Source organism: Clarias gariepinus, chromosome 5 (assembly GCF_024256425.1).
Source record: "Clarias gariepinus isolate MV-2021 ecotype Netherlands chromosome 5, CGAR_prim_01v2, whole genome shotgun sequence".
NCBI classification, from domain to species: domain Eukaryota; kingdom Metazoa; phylum Chordata; class Actinopteri; order Siluriformes; family Clariidae; genus Clarias; species Clarias gariepinus.
In genome coordinates this window covers 11,597,366-11,618,016 of record NC_071104.1, presented here as the reverse complement: position 1 = coordinate 11,618,016, position 20,651 = coordinate 11,597,366, and the positions used below count along the sequence as shown (strand labels likewise).

General features: G+C 38.9%; 1 protein-coding gene across 2 annotated transcripts in view; it reads right to left on the bottom strand.

Moving 5' to 3' along the window:
- Positions 1-20,651, bottom strand: part of ptpn4a (protein tyrosine phosphatase non-receptor type 4a) — an 82,984-nt gene that overhangs the window by 39,259 nt on the left and 23,074 nt on the right. For both annotated transcript variants that reach the window (XM_053496000.1, XM_053495999.1), the window contains exon 2: positions 11,724-11,878. In XM_053496000.1, coding sequence (XP_053351975.1) covers positions 11,724-11,861 — 138 coding nt within the window. In that variant the 5' untranslated portion in view covers positions 11,862-11,878. The remainder of the gene's footprint in view (positions 1-11,723; positions 11,879-20,651) is intronic.

The window sequence follows — 20,651 nt, the reverse complement described above, 5'->3', positions numbered from 1 at the left end:
GCTGGGAAACCTTGGGCTCTGCCATTCATGTAGATGGTTTTGATGGTTAAGGCTCTGGGTTACTGGAGGGTCAAGGGGTTCGAGCCCCAGCACCACAAGTTGCTGCTTGAGCAAGACCTTTAACCCTATCAGCTCCAGATGCTGTACCAACTTCTTAACTATTCTTAACTTAACGAGATATGAAAATAACAATAATAATAATAAAAATAATTTCACTGTGCTGTAAACTACATTTGACATATAAAATAATAGTAATTTAAAACAAGTAATTATTAAAAAATCATAATTGAATCAAGTCTAATTGAATCCAAATAACAGGACTTCAGAGGTCAAGTGGAGTCCAACCTTTGACAAGACAGGGCTGTTTTGATGGCAAAATGGCAACCCACTCAATATTAGGTGGGTGGTCGCAATGCTATTTCTGACTGCAGCGGCACATGAGATGTCACAAGCAATTGTATTTCTGGCACTGCTTCTTTTGCCATGTGGTTGCGACTGAGCAACTGGTGTCTTGGTTCAATGGTTTCTAGCAGCTTTTTAAAGCCTTCTTGTTCCACTGTTGCAAAAAAAAGAAAAAAAACTGTACTGTTTTAGCAATGTGGTACGCCATGGCTTTGGTTATATCGTGCCACCTGGCACTTCTCTTTTCATGTATTTGCCATGAATAAATTAAACTTGCAACATGCTTTCTTTCAGGGCAGAAGACTTTTTGAGGCTGTAAAGATATTATGACCAAGGTTGCATCAACAACAAAGTTTAACAAACTGTAAATTTCAATATTATTGTTTATATTATTTTTATAAACATGTACATTTGCTATGGATGAAATCAGAAAGTCATGTGAAAATGTTAAAGAGGAATTGTGACTGTTAGAAGGATTTGGTCTATACTGTGGTTTGCCAAACATCATGTGAACTACATACAGAATGCCAAGACTGATATGTTTCTAAAGACAAACTTTGTGAAATGCACGCAGAAGACTAAGCTAACCTCATGATTTAGGCTAGCCTGTAACAATCCCTCAAACATTCCGTAATCTTCTCGAGAAATTATTCAAGCAACATTGTTAGATCTGTGTTCATTAGATCTGTTACATCATTCAAATACCAGTCTAGCCTGGCGTCTTATCTACACCACCTTGGTCCCACGAGAAACAGTCAAACAATTAACAGATGGGATTACAACATGACGTGAATGACAGACTTGTCTCGAGGGATCAGAACGCGATGCTGAGCGGTCTTCTGAGCTGTAACGCGCACAGCGTGAGGATGCACTCCAAACTGCCACAAACCTACTTAACTTCAAAAACGACATGAGATGTGAAAACGGGCATGAAGAATTAAGAATTAGTCAGAATTTACACAGAATTTTGTGGTTGTAACCGACCTGCTTCCCTAGTTCGTGCCACAAGTCTGTAATGAGCAGTAGCTCAACAAGCACGAGTGTGCACAATTTTTTATCAAGCAAAAATAACAGCCATAAACACCAACAACAGTATTTATTTGATACATATTACCAAAAAATAAATAAATAAAGGAGTGAAAGGAAAAAAATTGTGGATAAACATTATATCAGAAAGCATCGTAAAAAGATTACAAAATCATTTAAAAGTGTCAAAAAAATCATCCATGATTTGAAAGTAGGAGAAAGTTAGCTACTATTATATTTCATAGTGTGAGTTCTTCACCAGCAACTGTGTTCATACATGACAAAATCACAAGATCCTTCATTAGTAATTGTTCCCGTTAGGTCATGCTGATCATCACATAAAAAAAGTTATTTAAAAAAAAAAAAAAAAAAAAAAAAAAAGACATGAATGATATAGTTTTGAGTTCAAGATCAATAGCAGATCAGTTAGTATTTAACCTTTATATAATTAAAAACATAACATCAGACTATAAGTCACTGATTAACTGTAAATTACTGGCATCAGTACTACTGTATCCAAACCTTTTTCTCTGTACAACTTCAAGTGCGCTCTTGGAGTAATTTTTTATTCTGGTCCCCCGCTGCACACTGGGGTTTTTTAAATTTCACACATTTTTCTTAACTGATAATCGAACACATTAACGATCCATTAATAACCGATTAATCGTCAATTAATTAATGATAACCAGATGTGCATTTCCCTGTCAGTTTAAGTTTTATTTAAACAGTTCTAGCAGAACGATCCATACACCGATGTATTTCTTGCAGCCTGACTCAGTATCGCCACTAATTTCCACGTTCATTTTTTTTATCTTTTTAATTATTATTTAAAACTAATTACATTTTCATAGAGCATAAGTAAGCTCAGCCCCTATCGCTCTCTTACACAAAACATGTGAAGCGCTCTTGAAACGCGACGGATGACGGATGTTAAAAATAAAGTTCGCGAAAGTAGTTGCAGAGACCCACCTCGTTTTCAGCGAGCATTTAAGGAGCTACGGCTAGTAAAAAAGGCTAAGCTAACATCTGGGTTGTCGAGGTTACCACACAATGCAAAACAAACCTCATCAGTTAATAAGTTTTTAATCAGATACATTTTAACAGCTATTACTTGATTAATAACCATTATCTCATCACACACTGTATGGATAAAAGTATTTGACCAAACGTTCATTGACATTGTATCCAAATTCATATAGTTTAATATGGAATTGGTCCCCCTTTTGCAGCTATAACAGCTTCCACTCTCCTTGGAAGACTGTCCACAAGGTTTTGGACAAATACGTGCAAGTTCATTCTGGTCAGGCACTGATGTCGGACGAGAAGGCCTGGCTTGCAATCTCCGTTCCAGTTCATCCCAAATGTGCTTAATGGGGTTAAGTACAGGCCTCTGTGCAGGACGGTCAATTTCTTTCACAATGAACCCAAACAATATCTTTATAGTCCTTGCTTTGTGCACTGGGGCATAGTCATGTTGGAATAAAAGAAAAGGGCCTTCTCAAAACTGTTGCCACAAAGTTGGAAGCAGAGCATTGTACAAGAGGTCTTGGTATGCTGAAGCATCATCACTGGGGATAAGGGGCCGGATTAAAACACCTGAATTCAATAATTAACAGGTTTGACCAAATACTTTTGTCTATATACTGTAGCGTATATCTCGGTACCGCATACAGTGATTAGGTGCCAAAGTTGGGGATGTCCTATGCAGAAACTCAAACGCTTTTAAAAGAACATAAACTTTTATAGTTAAGTACAGACAAAAATCTACAAATTGCTCTTGAGGTAGCGGCAAGGCTTCTGCTTTTTTTTCATCAGTAAACTGCTACGACCCCAAGTACATTATTTTGAGTTCTTTATTTTTGACATATCACCCATTTCACAATCATGCTATTATCTTTAAATAAAATGACACAAGTGGGAGTTTTGCTGTACCAACACACATCCATCAGCGTCTGGTAGAGTTGGTTACCGACAGTTAGTGTTGGTCCACTTATTCCGCATTTCGCATAACCAGCCAGGTTCTGGGGTTAAATCCCAGATAGCATTGAATGGAAAGCTAGTGTGCAAGAAGGTAGATTCCCTTGTTCCAAACAGTAAGTAGTGCCCTTGATCAGGGGTTAGAGAGGGATTTGCCTTAGGTGTAAATAAAACAACACTGGGGCAATTCAGAAAAGACTAAGACAACGCTATAATTAGACAAAGTGCCGTTTAAGATGATATCACATTATCGGATGCGTTTTCTTGTTTCTGTTGCTGGTTTTAAATGTGGGTTTTGGCATGTAGCTGCTCTCTCCTCAGTATTGCAAAAAGTACAGACCGTGGAATTGCTCTTGACCCATCAGATTTAAGAATTTAACAATGCTATGGTTAAAATGAAAGAAGGAATATATGACCAAAGATGCACACATTTCCATGAACAAGACTTTTTAAAATTATAAAAAAAATTTAAAAAAAGACTGACTGGTTTAACTTAAAACCCACAGCCCACTTGCTGAGATTATAACAAGCCAGAGGCGATTCGACCAAATGGCAGGGAAAATAAGGTTAATCAAGGTGAACTTTAATGAAAAGCATGAAAGCATGAGCAAAGAATAACAAAGATCAAGCAGTGCCCTCTCTTCCTTCTGAAGGAAAGGAAAGAAAAAAAAAATCACTCAAATGAGAGAATGGTATTATTAAATAGCGGTCACATCGGCTGTGCTCCTCTTTTTGCTTCGTGATCTTCAATTACCGCCTACGCGAGAGTAAAAACAGCCTGATGCACAGTCAAGCAAATGGCATAGAGAGATGTCCACATATAGAAAGGTTTTTTTTCTTAAATAATAAGAATAAGAATTATTAAGAATTTTTTAATCCTCAGATAATTAATCTTTTTATTATTATGTAAAACATTAACCATGTGAATGAGTTGTTACTGCAGAAACATTCTACATTGTGTTGATACATAAGCTGATTAATTCAACCTGTGATTTGTCTTGTGGTTAAAAATACTGTCAAGATATTTTATTACACTAAATGATCAAAACAAATACATGAAGCAAACTCAGAAATGTTAATCAAGGAAAGGTCAGGTGAAAAGCAAACAATGTGGATGGAGTGCGCCAGGCAGGATCAAGATCATCATTAGAAACCAGGTCAAAACCAAAATATCACTCAGACAGACTTAAACACACAACAAATACACTGCAGGACCCCCCAAAAAAAACAACAAAAAAAAGTCACTCAGAAGGCAATGCATCATGCAAAGACAACAACTAAGGAGGTATCCAGGAAATTACTAGAACTGGGTTATAACCTGAAGGTATGGGTCTGAACCTCAAATTTGCTAAAAAAAAATAAAATGAATGACTTAAATGCTTGTTGAGGATGCATAGCAAAAAAATTACAGTAGAATTACACAGCTACATTTAATAGTGAAATTAAGAGCATTTCCACACACATGTTGACGGAAAAAAAAATTGCAGAATTATGACTAAGCAGCCGTGTAGTCATAGCAAAAACATGTTATTTTTGGGGAAAAAAGAAGCCTTGACGTGCCAGGGAGCATAAGGATACAAAACTCTGGGGTGGCTTCAGCTGGTCAGGTTTAGGCTTATTAATGTTACATGGCAATAAAATAAAGTCAGCTGACGACCTGAATGTACTAAATGACCAGATTATCACACAATAGAGTTTTTTTTTGGTAAAGGGATATTCTAGGACTCAAATTGTAAGTGTGTTTCTGGGAGCATGAGGAACCTTTTTTACAACACCACATTGTGTGCTGTAATCAAACATAAGGGGGGTTAAATTAAATATTAAACTAAGCAGTCCTTTTTTTTCTTCTTTTTCCTCATGTTTTACAGCAGTCGGAATACAGTAGGTAACGATAACGCCAACTGTTGGTCTCATTCCCCTTCATCTGCCTGGCTGATTTTCCAGACCAGCCTTCCTTTAAAAAATGCTTTTTTTTTTTTTCCCCACTAACTTGTCTTGTTCAGGGTCTTAAACTTTTAGTCTGGTTTGAACTGGCACATCCACACATTATGTTCTCTACATCTTCCCTCTTTGTATCTGCATCACCGCCAACTATAGATCTCACGCACCCTGAATCCCCCGTCCTATAAAACAGATCTTCCTGTCCAGTCTTCCCTCATTTAAAAAAAAAAAAGGAAAAAAAAAAAAAAAATTATGATTGCTTCCCTGATTAGTGACTCCCCATTCTGTAAGACTTTTAACATTGCCTTTTAGTCTCACAAGTTTGTAAAATGAACGTGGCTGTGTGTGTTAGTGTGTGTCAGTTATTTGGTGAGCTTGGTGTGTGAATTGGAAATTCAGAATTTTAAAATCTTCAATATTAAGATTTTTGTTTCCCATTTACATGACCGCAGATTTTTATTTATTTATTTATTTTATCAGTAGTGATTTTAATTGCCACCTACAGTGCACATTATTTGCTTATACACAGATGACTATATAGCAGTTTTGACTTTGCAATCAAATGAAGCATTAAAAAAAAATCAGCTTTGTACCACCTGGGTCACGACTTCCTGCTCTTGCATGTTTGCAGACATTTTTCAGAAGATTTTTCTAATTTGAAAGAAACATACTGTAACTGCAATCGTTATAGATTGTGAGTGACAAAAGAAATATCGAAAGCAATTTGAAAAATGCCTTAATCTTATTCCCGTTCCGTTATCAGGGCTCTGCGTTCCTGCTGGAGATAACAGAGTTATAGCACACAACATGAGGAGGAATTGTTCGGCATCTAAAACGGAAGGAAGGCTTTTAATCGAGCATTAGTCATTGCTTTATCTTTCCTTTTTGGGAGCGGGAGACAGAAATTTGAGCATGCTTAGCATCAGCGTTTCCTTCCTCAACCATAGCTTCAACCCCCCCACGCAAAAAAATCATAAACTTCACACACATCAGTGGTGCGCTGAACTTGAAGTACAGGGTTACTGCAGAATTCTGAGTGCGCGCGTGTGTGTGTGTCTGTGTGTGTGTGTGTGTGTGTGTGTGTGTGTGTGTGCCCGCGCGCACGCATTTCAGCCCTAGGCATGCTTGAGGTGGCAGGAATGCACTATGGAGCTCCCAAAGAATGTGTGATGGTTCACTAAAAGCAGGCCTTTACTGTACTGCTGTGCTGCTTTTCTGGCACGTTAACAAGCGTTCAACACAAGCACACTCCTCAGGCAGAACGAGACTTAAATCATGCTTTATTTACAGGAGTCGAGGAGAAGGGGAAAAAAACAGGGCAGGGAAATAAGTCTCACATATAAAAAAAAAAAAAAAAAAACTCTTGGCAGGACACTGTTGTGGATGTGGCTTAAAGAGACGTATGTGCCAGAGAGGAAGTCGGACAAACACTTAAAACCCGAACCTCAGGCAGGAGGAGATGATCATCTGCTCTGGGATTAAGTATAGAATCAAACAAAGAGGCGGAGCTAACTTGGCCAAAAACGCCCTTCTGCCTGGACCCTGAAGATGAGGGAGTCGGATTGACCTCATTACTTTCTCTCTTCTGTCAATCACAGCCGCCCACCCAATCGAGTGCGTCTTTGAGCTCATTTGCACGGATGACAGAGAAAACAGCGCTTTCGTCTAAGTGATTTGTGCCGTCCTGTGACACAGCACGAGCCTCGGCTTGAAGAAGATATGGTTAGCTGGTTTCACATGGCTTGGGGGAAGAGGCACGTGTTAGCCTTCATCCTCTCTGGTTAAGAGCGAGAGCTGGCTGTTTGGCAGGAACTAGAACGTGACCCAGAGAAACAGATGTGTACAAATACATTACTTAACACATAACTCATAAAAGATGTAATCAAGAATTCTTTAACTTAAAATTCAAAGTAAGAGTTTTATTCACTTATACAGCAAAGATTTATTTTAATCAGAGTCTGTTTTTAAAAATATGCTTGTGACATCTCGCACGTGGATTTGACTTACAACTCCTTACAACTGAACGCTCACGTTTCGCTGAAAATACCGAAGCCATGTCCAAACCTAGTCGGGTAGTTTAAAAAAGATTTCTTTTTTTCATCCACATGCAAAAGTGAACTGATGATGTCATTGTTTGTGTGCTAGTCTCCCTGTTTTGACGTCATCTTTGTTCATGATGATATTTTGTGCAACAGTGGACTTACACACAGTAAACTAGTGATTAACATTGTTTACTGTACTTTTTACATGCGTGCACATACACGCACAGTTACTCACACATTACGTTAACAAACAGAGGAGCCTGAATGTACTACGAAGCTCATACAAAACTCTAAAGACACAGACAGCAATGGAGGTTTTTGATCTTTAGTTTTTGAAAGATCTGATAGACTTCTACATACTGTAGCACAACTGGTAATGACGTTTTTGTCTAGGCTTCTGATTGGCCCCCTGAAAACAGAAACCTGAGGCTACAAGTCACATGGGATCACTGAAATCAAACAATACAATTGATCGCTAGTCTGATGAGTTTTGATTTCTTCTGTAACATTTGAGTGGTAGGGTGAGAATTTCATGTAAACAACATAAAATCATGGATTCATCCTGCCTTGCATCAAAGGTCCAGGCTGGTAATGCTGCTGCTGATGATGTTACGGTGTTGGGGATATTTTCTTGCCAAACTTTTGGCTCCATAGTACCAGTCAGGCATGGTTTGAAAACGCCACGGCCTACCCGAGTATTACTGCTGACCACGTCCGTCCCTTTATGTCGACGGGTTAACGTGTCATCACAAAGCTAAAATGGTCTGAAACTGGTTTCTTGAATGTGACAATGAGTTCACTGTACTCGAATGGCCTCCAGAGGCACCAGATCTCAATCCGGTAAAGCGCCTTTGGAATGTGGCTAAACGAGAGATTCGCATCATGTACGTGCAGCCCGAAAAGACTGAAGCAAATGCACGATACTATCCTGTCAATAAGACAAAACAAAAAAAATAAAAAAATTTAAATCTCTAATGTTTCCTAACACCTTGTTGAATCAATGCAACAAAGAATCAGGGAAGTTCTGAAGACAAAAACCCAATCTGGTGTATCTAATAAAATGAGTATATCATGTATCGCCATTCAGCCTAAAAATACTAAGATATAATATTTACCCCCCCCCCCCCCCGTCTTCTACCTATAGTAACCAGTAGATAAATAATTAAAGTCAGCGTGTCTGTGTGATCGTGTGCGTGTGTGTGAAATGTAACACAAACAAACCGTAAACAGCACAATCTCCCTCAGCCTGAGGAGAAAATTAAAGTGCGTTGAACAGCTGCAGGTCTGTGACTCGGAGAGAGTGAGTGAGAGAGAGAGATAGATGGGTGTCGTGTGCTGTGAGGAAACAGGAGTGCAGGCCTGCACACCGGAATGACAGAAATGTGTGAGGACAGGAGGCAGCTTGTCCGGAAATCGTCTCGAAGCTTGTGGGTGGAGTCTCATGGTTAAGGCAGGTGGGGGAGGGGGGTTCGGGGGGATGACTCCTTACAGCAGAAGACCAGAAGCAGAGAGGCAGGTGGGGGGCTTCTTGAGGTAACAACAGATTCGGGTGAAATAATCTAAAAATACATACATTTCCTTACACAGAGAGAGAGATCCAGCACATGACCTCACAACACCAGAATGCACTGTGTTTTTTTCTTGTTTGTTTGTTTGGGTTGCCAAGTTGGTGCCACACTTGGTCCTACAGTGTAAAGTGATAGCAATAATTGCTGAATTAATGCCTGGCACGTGTTAGTGGTTTGATGTCATAATCGGAGGGTGTGGCAGGGCATTGTAAAGGCATACGGCTGACAAACAGAGGAGGGATTTGTGGTTAGAAGTGGTTTATCGAGCCAACACGGACCAAAAAAAAAAAAAGTGACATGTGAAATATGAATGTAAGTCATTAACACCTTTGTAGTGATCACTTTATATTAGGTAAAGATATTAACTTTTCTTTAGTGGGTATTAATCATGGCCGCTGTCACAGTAGCTACAGCAGTTACAATATCTCGTTACGGTGGCAGCTGGAAGTGGTTGGGACATACTGTATTAGGCAGTAAGTAAATCTTTTTGCTTCCTGAAGTTGAGATGCTGAAAGTAATAAATAATTTTAAAATAGACAATTTTAAGGAGGATTTGAGCAACTTTGACAGACTTTGACAAATTCTTTATATTGACAGAATTTTTTCTTGTCCTGTTTTTCACAAATAAACCAAAATCGGTGATGTCACGTCAAAGAAGCCAAGGTGGTATAAAACACTGAACCCAAGTCCATCAAATACAGCTGATGACAACTTATGAGCCACATGCCCACTGTGGTACCTAGTTTCTTAATGAAGGTTTAAGATCTGTCTCAGGTTACACATCATTTTATCCGAAAAAACATAAATCCTAAATGATAAACACAGTGGACTCTAGAACTGAGTCTGCAAAAAAAAAGTGTTAATTTGAAAAAAAAAAAAAAGGCAACAAAAAGTGTGCTGCCTAATACCATGTAAGATTCTGGCCCACATCACAGGCTTACAAGAGTTACACATAGCTGCTGCTTAAAAAAAATTTCTAGACAAGGAAATGATAAAAATGAGGAAAAAGAGAAAAAAATATATAGAAAGAAACATTTACTAATGAATTTAATCATGTGAAAAGTCCTATCTGGTAAAGCTATAAAATAAACCTGGTCCTGTTTTTTTGGCAGTTTGTCAGACCAAGTTGGATTAATTAATTAATTGAATTAATGAAGATTTAAATTAAATTTTGCTTCTGGATTTTTCCTTGCCATAAATATTCCTGGTAACAAAACTGAATATTTCTTCAGCCCCTTTCACACGGCTTGTTCAAGGCGGAAAACACTGCAGTGTCACAGCGCCTCTGCATTCTGTGTAAAATACATAAAGGCTGAATCTGGGTCGTTTTTGTTACAACTTTAAACTGGGACCTGAGGCGGTGGCACAGGTGAGATCCATGTTAAACAACCCCCCCCCGATCCAATAAATTACACGCACTAATAGGCATGCTTGGATTATTTTTTTCTTGGCTCTTTTTATCATTCCAGTCATAACACACACCGCTACAGACAAACGGATTAGAAATATTTACAGCGGCCTCTCCGGTTAACGTCAACACTGCCTAGAACGGCGACTTCAGCGACATCAATAAGCGACTTCCTGTTTGCGTACATGAGGGATGCGCTACGGTTTTCCGCTCTTCGCCTATTCTAAACTATTAGTCTTTGGGTTTCCGTCTTTTGATTTTGACCTGATGTTGGAATGTCTACAAAAAGACGGCAGATCTGAGAACCTGAATGTGAACGATCTGGAAACAAACCAAAAAGTATGATTCCTGAGTGTGTGAGAGGAACACGCTTCAAAGAAAAAGGCTTTATTGTTTAGTATGCTCCATCGTAGATATGTGTTATACTGTAAAGTTTAAATTGTTAGATTTTATCGGGGTTAATTTAAGAGTAACAAAAAAAAAAACTACACTGTAAATATTATCGAAATAAAACTAATCATTAAATTATTTACGCGGCCGTATAAGTGGAGGATGAGCCGGACTGTCTGTGCAAACATCTGAGCTAACAGAAGGTTTAGTGCCTGCTTATTATAATTATTAAACATATGTTTATTGGCATTTTTAAGTTTAAGTGAGTGAAAATAGCTTCCACTTCTGCTTCTCAGCTTTATCCTCCTATCATTCCTGACCTTGTATGGAGTTGTGGGTGTCGATAAATGCAAATGAGCTGTCAAGCACGACCTTTGCACTTTACAGGTGATCCACACACAAACACGAATATGGAAAAAGAAGAAAAAAAAAAACCGCTCAAAGGCAACTTGTGCTTCCACTATGAAATGTTTTTTTTTTATCACAACAAATACGGACATTTTTCAATATTTACTCATTTTCACTTATTAAAATGCATATTCCTCGAACAGCTATACCATAATCCATGTCCCTAATTCTTATAGAAGAAGAAAAAACCTATTTGAAGTCATCAAAGCAGTTCTTCATGTTGACGGGAATAAACACAGTGATGTCGCAATCGGCGTGTCCTGTGACTGCACTGTGATTTAGTGCTCTAGATTAGAGACCACTTCTGCAGCATGTGCGCGCGCACAAGTACATACTTGATTCAGAAAAACCCGAAGGGGAACTCCTCCTTCACCAGGAATGTTAGGAACAAAACATGACTCTGAGCACAACTTGGCCATAATATAAAATTATTAAATCATTAAAAAAAAAAAAAAAAAATTTAAGAACATGATGTCTTAGGAACTGGAAGAGTCTGGCACCTGGAATTCGATGCAAGCAGCTGCGTGAACTTGAACCAAAAGAAGATTCGCTGTTACTTACGTTAACCTTAAAAGGCTGGACGGTGTTGTCCAGCAGAACGATGTTGCAGAGCACTTCGGTGTGCTGCCTGTCACGTGCCAGCTCCGACGCCCGGACATTGTAGGATCTGCCAGCAGGCAACCGGAAGCGTGAGCTCATTACGCTCCAGCCAAAGTCTGTAACGCAGTAACACACACACAGCTCAAAATGTGTACATCAACAACCTTCAGAAGTTGAATATTAAACATTACTCATGAGCATGTATGGATTGGTGGATAGATATGCTCAGCTAATCAGTAGCTGCATCAACCTGTAGACAAACCGAACCGATACATATACAGTTGATAATATATGATAAAATGGTACACAGTGATTAAGGATAAACCTCTTCCTCTTCCACAAACGCCAGGAACGAAAGGCAGTGTTGCATGCAGCTTTAACCATGTGCACAAGCAAAGACGTGTTTGTGTAATGACTCAAAACGAGGCACGTGGCACAAGGTGTGTAAACAAACAAATCTACTAGGGCTGCAGCGGACGGAAACGAGGAAAAGAAAAGAAAAAAGAAAAAAAAAAGCATCATCCCAAGACATCTTAAAAAAAAAAGAAATCATGACACAACTTAAAACTAACCCTTTCATGTGCCTTTCGAGTTTTTCACTGAAAAGTTCTCATCATCCTGAGAGGTTTTACTGTTTCAAACTTCCAAAATCATATCCCTGAACACCTGGATAGAGGCAGGAATGCACTGAAGACGAGTGTCAAACGCGCACACATTTATACCTAGGGGCAAGTGAATGGGGTTGTTTTCTCATGGTGAGAAGTACAGAGCTGGATAGAAGACGTAAAAAAGAAATTAAGGACACACAATAACCAGAGTATGGACTATTAAACCCTTAAGCTGTGAGCTGCTGTCACATGTTTTCTTTTTTATCCTTTAATTTACTGACTGTTCATTGCTCGGAAACACTCATTGTGTAAATGAAAAAAAATGTGACAGGAAGTACATTCACAAGGAAGCGTACAGTATGTGGATAGCCAATCAGATTACAATCATCAAGAGAATAAAGCTCAGAAAAAAAAAATAATAATAAAAAACGGGTTCGATTTGAGATGTTACTCTTATGCTCAATTTGGTTCAGGACCGTCGAGAGGCGATCCTATTACGCTAATGTCTTCCGGGACGCACAATGACATTTACAGTTATGACGATCAGCAGGCCAATACTGGTAGCTGTATTTATCTTGGATTAACCTTTGGCGCGTTTCTCCATCTGTGAACAGATCTCCCGTGTCTCCGGCCTCCTCTTCCTGTGGAGCTCAGGCCGTCTCATCTTGCAAAATCTGTCATGCTTCTAATCTGCTGTATGGTGCAGTGATGCAGATCAAATCAAAGTCATGCAGAAGGCGGGTGTTACTGTATTGTTGTAAGACGGCTGAGGGTGACACTCACCAAGCCCACACACACACACACACACACACACACACACACACACACACACACACACACACACACACACACACACACACACACACTCAAGGGAGCCAGACAAATTGCAGATCTCGTGCACAGTCACGCATGTAAACCTCGCATGACCTCACATGACCTGCACCCTCACTGGGTCGCCTTTTGGTTTCTCTGTAATGGAAAAGACGACTTTTAGCCCTTTGGCTGCATTCTTCAAACACAATGTGCTCGGCTAAAAGCCGCTGCTGGAGCACCAAGGCAAACCAGCTTGCTGTGGAATGCTTTACAATTGACGATGGCAGTCTGTGGGTTCGGCTACAGAATGAGGCCCATGCTCCCCTGACCTACTTTACAGCTTCACTCACACACACACACTCATGAATCTCAATAGTGTTATCCTTCGGTCAAAGAGATTTGAAAACGCATCATGCTGTTAAGTTTTTTTTATTTGTGTAATAGAGCCCGTATGTACGTGTATGATCATCTGCAAAAAGGAAGTACAGCCTACTTCGAATATGTGTTTGTATTTTTTTTTATTCCACAGATAAATTATTAAACCAACATTTACATATCAGGTGGGAAAAAATAAGCACACCCTATAATTATCAGTCTCTCTGGTCCACTCCTCTTTACAACATTGCTTCTTATACGAATATTAGATTTTTTTAATGCTTAAATCCAATTGGGGTCTTTGACTTGGACATTTCAAACACTTTTTTATTAGGCATTAAGATGTTAATTTGCTGCTTTTGCTGTTTGGGATCATTTTGTTAATTAACACAATTTTAGCCCGGTTGAAGCCGGTGAACAGATGGTCTCACATTTGTGTTGAGAATATTCTGGTGCAAAAGTCTAGTTTAACGTTCTGTTTAAGACTGCACATTTCCCAGGTCCCGTGGATGTTAAAGTCCATACCCCTCTACCACACACGGTGCTACGCACGATGATCAAACATCTCGTCCAAATCAGTCCAAAGAATATTGTCGTAAAACTTTTATGATTTGTGCAGATTCATTTTTTGCCAACTTACATTGTTTTGTAACAATATTTTTTCTAGCCAAACTTACATGAAAAGCCTCTCTCATTGCTTGAGATTACGTAGACCTGTAGGTCACAATATATAGCTCATGGGTTTTTGGATAAACCACTGAGCATTAAACAATCTGACCATGTACTAAATTCCCAGGGATTCCAGCTGTGTTTAGGGGTTTCAAACAGACCTTCTGACTGAACACTCGTGAATTTTCAATTGCTGAAATTTTATAGAGTTTTTATAGAGGTAGTCACACGTCTCGCAGATTAAACAAATTTGTGAATTTCATTAGTAATGCGTGCTAATTACTCACTTAACTGTGTAAGCAGAAAGGGTGAGCTTATTTTTCCCCACCTTGCTGCTGAAGGTTGTGTTAAATTTTTGACAAGCAAAAGCAAATATTAAATATAAAAAAAAAGATATAATTTTTTTGTTTTAGGGAGTAGGTCCTTACAAAACTTAAGAAATTCACAGCAAAATTCACTACGATCACTGGGCCATAAACTTTATAAGTCACTGGACTCATAAACCGTGCTAGAGTTTCCCTAAATTGGGTCCGCAGATAATTCCACAACAAAACAGTTGAACAACTGAATAACTAAAATGCCTCTTAATATTTTAAGAAATGTTGCAGGAAACAAATCTGTCAAAGTTTCTATAAGAAGGACTTATCCTGTGGTCATAATGTAAATGTAGTGTTAAAAGGTCCTTTATTATATATTATAAAATAAATGTATTTACTTATATTTACTATTTTATTAGCAACATAACACAAACTAAAAAGGAGCTCTGTAACGTATGGTACGTGTCAATGCTATAGCTGAAATAACTCAGATTCTCTCTCTCTCACACACAAACAATCCCTCTTAAAGTTCAAAATTGACAAAAAAAATATCTTTCATGTACGACGTTGTGCTGTGTTTCCTGCTGTGTTGGAGTAGTTTTGTAATCTCGACACAAAACCTTTTCACGGCTGCGATTATTTTATGGATAAACAGGACTCATCAATCAACATATTCTAATTTCTGTACATGTTTACGTTTATTAGTGCGGGACATAAAAAGTATTAAGCATTCACAACTCAACAATTCATCCTTTAATCTATTTTCTGTAAACACAGAGTGGATCCTGTAAAGACACACGTGCAAGCCGGTGAACACATCTAATGTTCATTGCAGGACACCATGCACACACATGACGAGCATTTACAAACTAGCAGCACCCAGGGGCCATTTAGGATCATCAATTCACCTATTTGGCATGTTCATTTCTGAAACGCGAGAAAAAAAACTAACAAACCTGCAGGAAACTCAAGCAGACACAAGTAGTACTTGCAAACCTGCACACAGGCAGTAAGACGAGTTCAGGATTGACCCGCAGACTTGCATATGAAGCAGCAACGTTATGTGATAACTCTGTGATACTAAGAAGAGCTGTGAATCACAGGGCAGTCTGTCAATTTAATATAATTTTTGAGGGATAAGATTTCATTTTTTTTCCTGATTAGATTCGACAGCACTGAGCTGAACTGATCTGATTTAATTCAAGCAGCCATATTTATAGATGGTCCTGAAAAATACTAAGACTATTTAATAAACCTTAAAATGTTGCATGCCTTGTGTTGTTGATTGCTTAAATGTCATGTCTTAGTCAAGTTGATCATTTTTATTCTTTTTATATTCAAATCTTCAGTCCAGTAGATGGTGGTTTTACCACAACTAGTCCATAATCTCCACAGGAAGAAGTGATGCTCTAATAAAATGTGAGTACTTTAAGGAAGATGAAAGCTGTTTTTATTTTCTTCAAAAGCTGTTTTTTTTTAGGTATATGTCGTTTAACATTTGTAAATTTACCTAAATAATGTCAGTAAATCGATTCTAAATAATATACTCACGCAATGATGCATTTAACTCAATCGACCGACAAAAAAGATAGACTGAAGTGTGGCAGAGACAGTAAATAAAATAAATGCAGATAGACACGACACAAAACATGTTTTTTCCACAGTGTTCTCGGTGCTCTTCTCCAAAAACGTGAGCTAAATAGAGCGCTCCAGTCCAGTGACCTTCTGGTCTTTTATATACACACACCAATAACCATATCGACTGAACATCACAAAAGCAGAAACAGGAAGTAATGCGACAAACTGGAGTACAAACTGAAGCAGTCGCATTACTTAGCCTGCTGCCATCAAAAGTAAGTGGACACCTCACAGTCACACTCGTGAGCCTATTCAACTTCCCATTTTAGATTTACTCACCCTTTTCCTGTTACAATAACCACAATTCTTCTAGGGAACTTTTTTCACTAGATTTTTGTACCATGGCTGTGGGGGATTTGTGTTTATATACAGCTATGAGACCTAGTCCGCAGTCCAGTTCATCCAAAAGGTGTTTTGTGGGGTTGAGGTTGGGGTCAGGGGCTTTGTGCAGGACACTTAGGTTCTTCCATTTCAGTTTTGTCAAAGTCTTTACTGAGTTTACTTTCTGCACCGTCATGCTGAAACAGGTTTGGGCTTGTTAGTTCCAGTGAAGGGGAATTGTATATTACAGAGTACAGAGGACATTTTATTGAATTCTGCGCTTCCGATGTTGTGAAAACAGCTTTAAGGGAAAAAAAAAAAAACATATGAGGCAAGTGTCCACACACTTATGGCCATACATTGTAGTTATCACACCTAATGTGTTTTGCCTGCTGCGTTTGTCTGAAGCAAATCACAGAATACTGTTTGTGCATACAGTGAGAAAACACTTTTACAGTTTGACATTAACCATACCTAATCTAATAGAGATCGAGTTAGATCGAGTTATGCATCCCAATTCTTTTGTGTAGCAACTAATGTATCTCAGCACGGACTTCAGAATTGATTTCTTTTAAAATAAAATTAAAATCTATATTTAAAATAATATTACAGTGCGTTCAGAAAGGCTCTCTGCAACAGGCCACATAGAGTAGTGGTAGTAGTAGTAGCAGTAGTGCAGGGGCAGGAGTAGCTCAGTGGTTAGGGCATTGGACTACGGTTTGGAAGATCCCAGGTTCAAACCCCACAACCACCAAGTTGCCACTGTTGGGCCCTTGAGCAAGGCCCTTAACCCTCAATTGCTCAGATGTATAATGAGATAAAAAATGTAAGTCGCTCTGGATAAGGGGCGTCTGCCAAATGCTTAGATGTAACAGTATGTGAACCATCAAAGAATGTTTTTCCTAATGGAGCACATTTTTAAAGCTGATGATAAATACACAGGTTTAGTTCGTGGAAAATTTACAAGAATACCACATCGCATCTATGAACACTGTGTAAATTTGCACAGCACCCTCTGGGGAATAAACTAAGTTCAGAATTGTAATAAAATATCTCTCTCTGTGTATGTGGGTGTATATATAAAATCGTGATATTTACAAATATTTATATAAATTGGATCAGCAACTAATGTAGGTATCATGATAATATTGTACAACTTTTAACTGTCAGAGCAGCTTGACATCACAAAAGCAGAAACAGGACCTCCTCAGTACATAAGCTAGAAACCAAGCAGGCGATCGATAGCCTGTACACTTTCTCCCTGCTTTTCATTAGCAAGCTGACAATTCCTCGGGGAGTAAGTCTATAAAAACAGGCTTAAGCACAGCGTCATGTAACAAGAGCTATAGCCTTGAGAACTACACAGAGCTCTTCGTGAGTTAACCTCACGGATCAATAAGAACCATGGATTAGATGTAAAGGCTAAACCATGAGCCTTCACACGTATGACAGATCACATTCCTCCATCTTGTGCAACGATGGAAGACAGAAGATAGCTGATTATTCTTGTGAAAATTCCTGCCTGAAAATCAACACAGATGGAATCTGGAAATAAACTTAGTGAAAGAGGATAAATGTGACATGTTAAGGTTTTAATAACGGCACTAGAAATAACTGTTTTATAGAAATATATTGAAATGATTTAAACTGCTGTTGCAAAATTTGCTTAAGTGTTAATTTAAACATGACATCCAATAAAGAATAAATAATTAATAACTGATAATTCAATCATAACCAGATGCACATTCCCCTCTCAGTTTAAGTTTTATTTTAACATTCCCTGCTTTTAAGACCTGGCCATGACTTGGACAAGTCACTTAGATTTTTTTCTTAATAAAATACATTTCTGTATTTTGCCATGCTACAACTACAGACGTAAATGTTTGTGACCAATCTCTGTCCCTCCTAAAGAAAAGCATCCCCATAACATAATGCTCCCACCACCATGCACACAGCATAGAGGCTACAAAGTTAAATTTTGGTCTCAACTGACTGTATCAGATCAGATCAGATCAAAATTAAACACTCTGATTAGAGCACCTTTTTCCATGTTTGCCGTTTCCCCCACATGACCTGTTGCAAACTGCAAACTAGACCACATTTCTTCTTGGTCGCTTATCTGATTAACACTCTCCTTGCTCTGCCTGTCAGTTTAGGTGGACGGCCATGTCTTGGTAGGTTTTCAGTGTTGCTTTCTTTCCATTTTCGGATGATGGATTGAACAGTGCGCTGTGAGATGTTGAAAGCTTGGGATATGCTTTAAACTTTTCCACAATTCTATCCCTGACCTGTCTGGTGTGTTCCTTGGGCTTCATGATGCTGTTTGTTTAATAATGTTCTCTAATAAACCTCTGAAGGATTCACAGAGCAGCTGTATATACTGGAATAAAATTATATACGTGAGGACCAAGTGGCACGGTGGCTTCGTGGTTAGCACTGTCGCCTTGTGCCTTGGGTCTGTGTGCACGAAGTTTGCGCGTTCTCCCAGTACTTGGTGGGTTTTTCCCTCTAGTTTCTCCGGTTTCCTCCCACAGTCCAAAGACATGCAGATTAGGCTAACTGGCATTCCCAAATTGCACGTAAAGAGTTTAAATGCGGACCAAAGGTTCTACCACAGTCGTACAAAATTGCGAATAAATACACTGGCCACAACTGGCCTCCACAGTTGGAGCTTCCTATAGGAATGGATGGAGTCAATTTACAAAGGTGACTTCTGAAGGCAATTGGTCCAAATGAATTTTAGTTCGAGGTATTAAAGTAAAGAGAGCTGAATACCAGTGTACCCCACACTTTTCAGATATGTATTTGTAAAAGTTTTTGAAAACCATTCATCATTTCCCTTCCATTTCACAATGATGTGCCACTTTGAGTCACATAAAATCCCAATAAAATACATTTACGTTTGTGGATGTAACGTGACAAAATGAGGAAAAGTTCAAGGGGTATCAATACTTTTGCATTCACTTGTTGCTCAGCTCTGCTGTTCTCTGGACGATCATTTTTTCATTTTGCAGTCAGTCATTTGCACAGACACTGAAGCAGTGGAGCAGGGAGTTTGAGGAATGGAAAATTAGTTACCTGAGGGTTTTTCTCAGCTGGAGTATTAACACACACACTTCGGGGGAGCTCTGAGACACATGATAACTTGTTAAAGAAATAGTAAAATATGGGACCTTTTTGTATAAAAAAAAAAAATAGATATACAGTACAGCATGTACAATATCATTCTAAATCATAAAACAAATATTACAGATAAATTCTGGGATTCTTAAAGGCTTATTTTTTTAAGCAGGCCAAGAGGAGCCCAGGTGCATCATGGGAAGCATAAATCCTTGTCCTGCTTGTAACTGTGCTATCCCCAGCTCAGTATTTATTTGGAGCAAAATTTATTTCAGGAGGATAAACACAAGGATTTTTCCTCCTCTTAAAGTGCCCGAGCCAGGCACATATAAACAGTGTGTGTTTTCAGGCGGGTCGGGTATTCCTCCCACTCAGGTGAGTTGACACACAAACACACTTACACATAAAACAGCACGTAATCAGATCTCAGCAGCACAAACAGCTCTACCCAGACCCTGACAGAGCTTGACGTTTTCATCGGCTCTGGCGATGTTCGACGCAGAACTACTAAAGAAATCAGATTTTTCCTTCCCTCCAGCTGCTTGAAGATTTTTTTGTTTGTTTGATAGAGGAGAATTTGTGCACAAAGCACTTTCAATCTTTCAATGTACTCCGGGAGGGAGTACAGTAGTCTTGACTATGGCTGAGCACATTTCCCCTTAATTACGGTGTTAAATAAAATGTAAACATGAAATAAAAGTATCACTTTAACTAATTCTGATGGAATCGTCTAAACAAACATCTTCAAAGCCCGAAACTAATTTTAACACTGTGTGTCAGAGTTCTCCATACTCTTGATGCTCAGGCTTTTCACAGTGCCAGGGCTTTCGACACGAGCTCCCACACCACAACTGACCCTGGTGTCTCACAGTCCCAAAGAGACACCATTAAAGGTTATGCTAATCTCTTAATGAGCTTACCTGTTTTATTTAGAGAGCCACGGCAGACTCATCTGCAAGCCATGAAACCCCTGTGACAGCCAAGAGGATGAGATCCTATAATCCGACCTGGTCTGAAACGCACTGGAC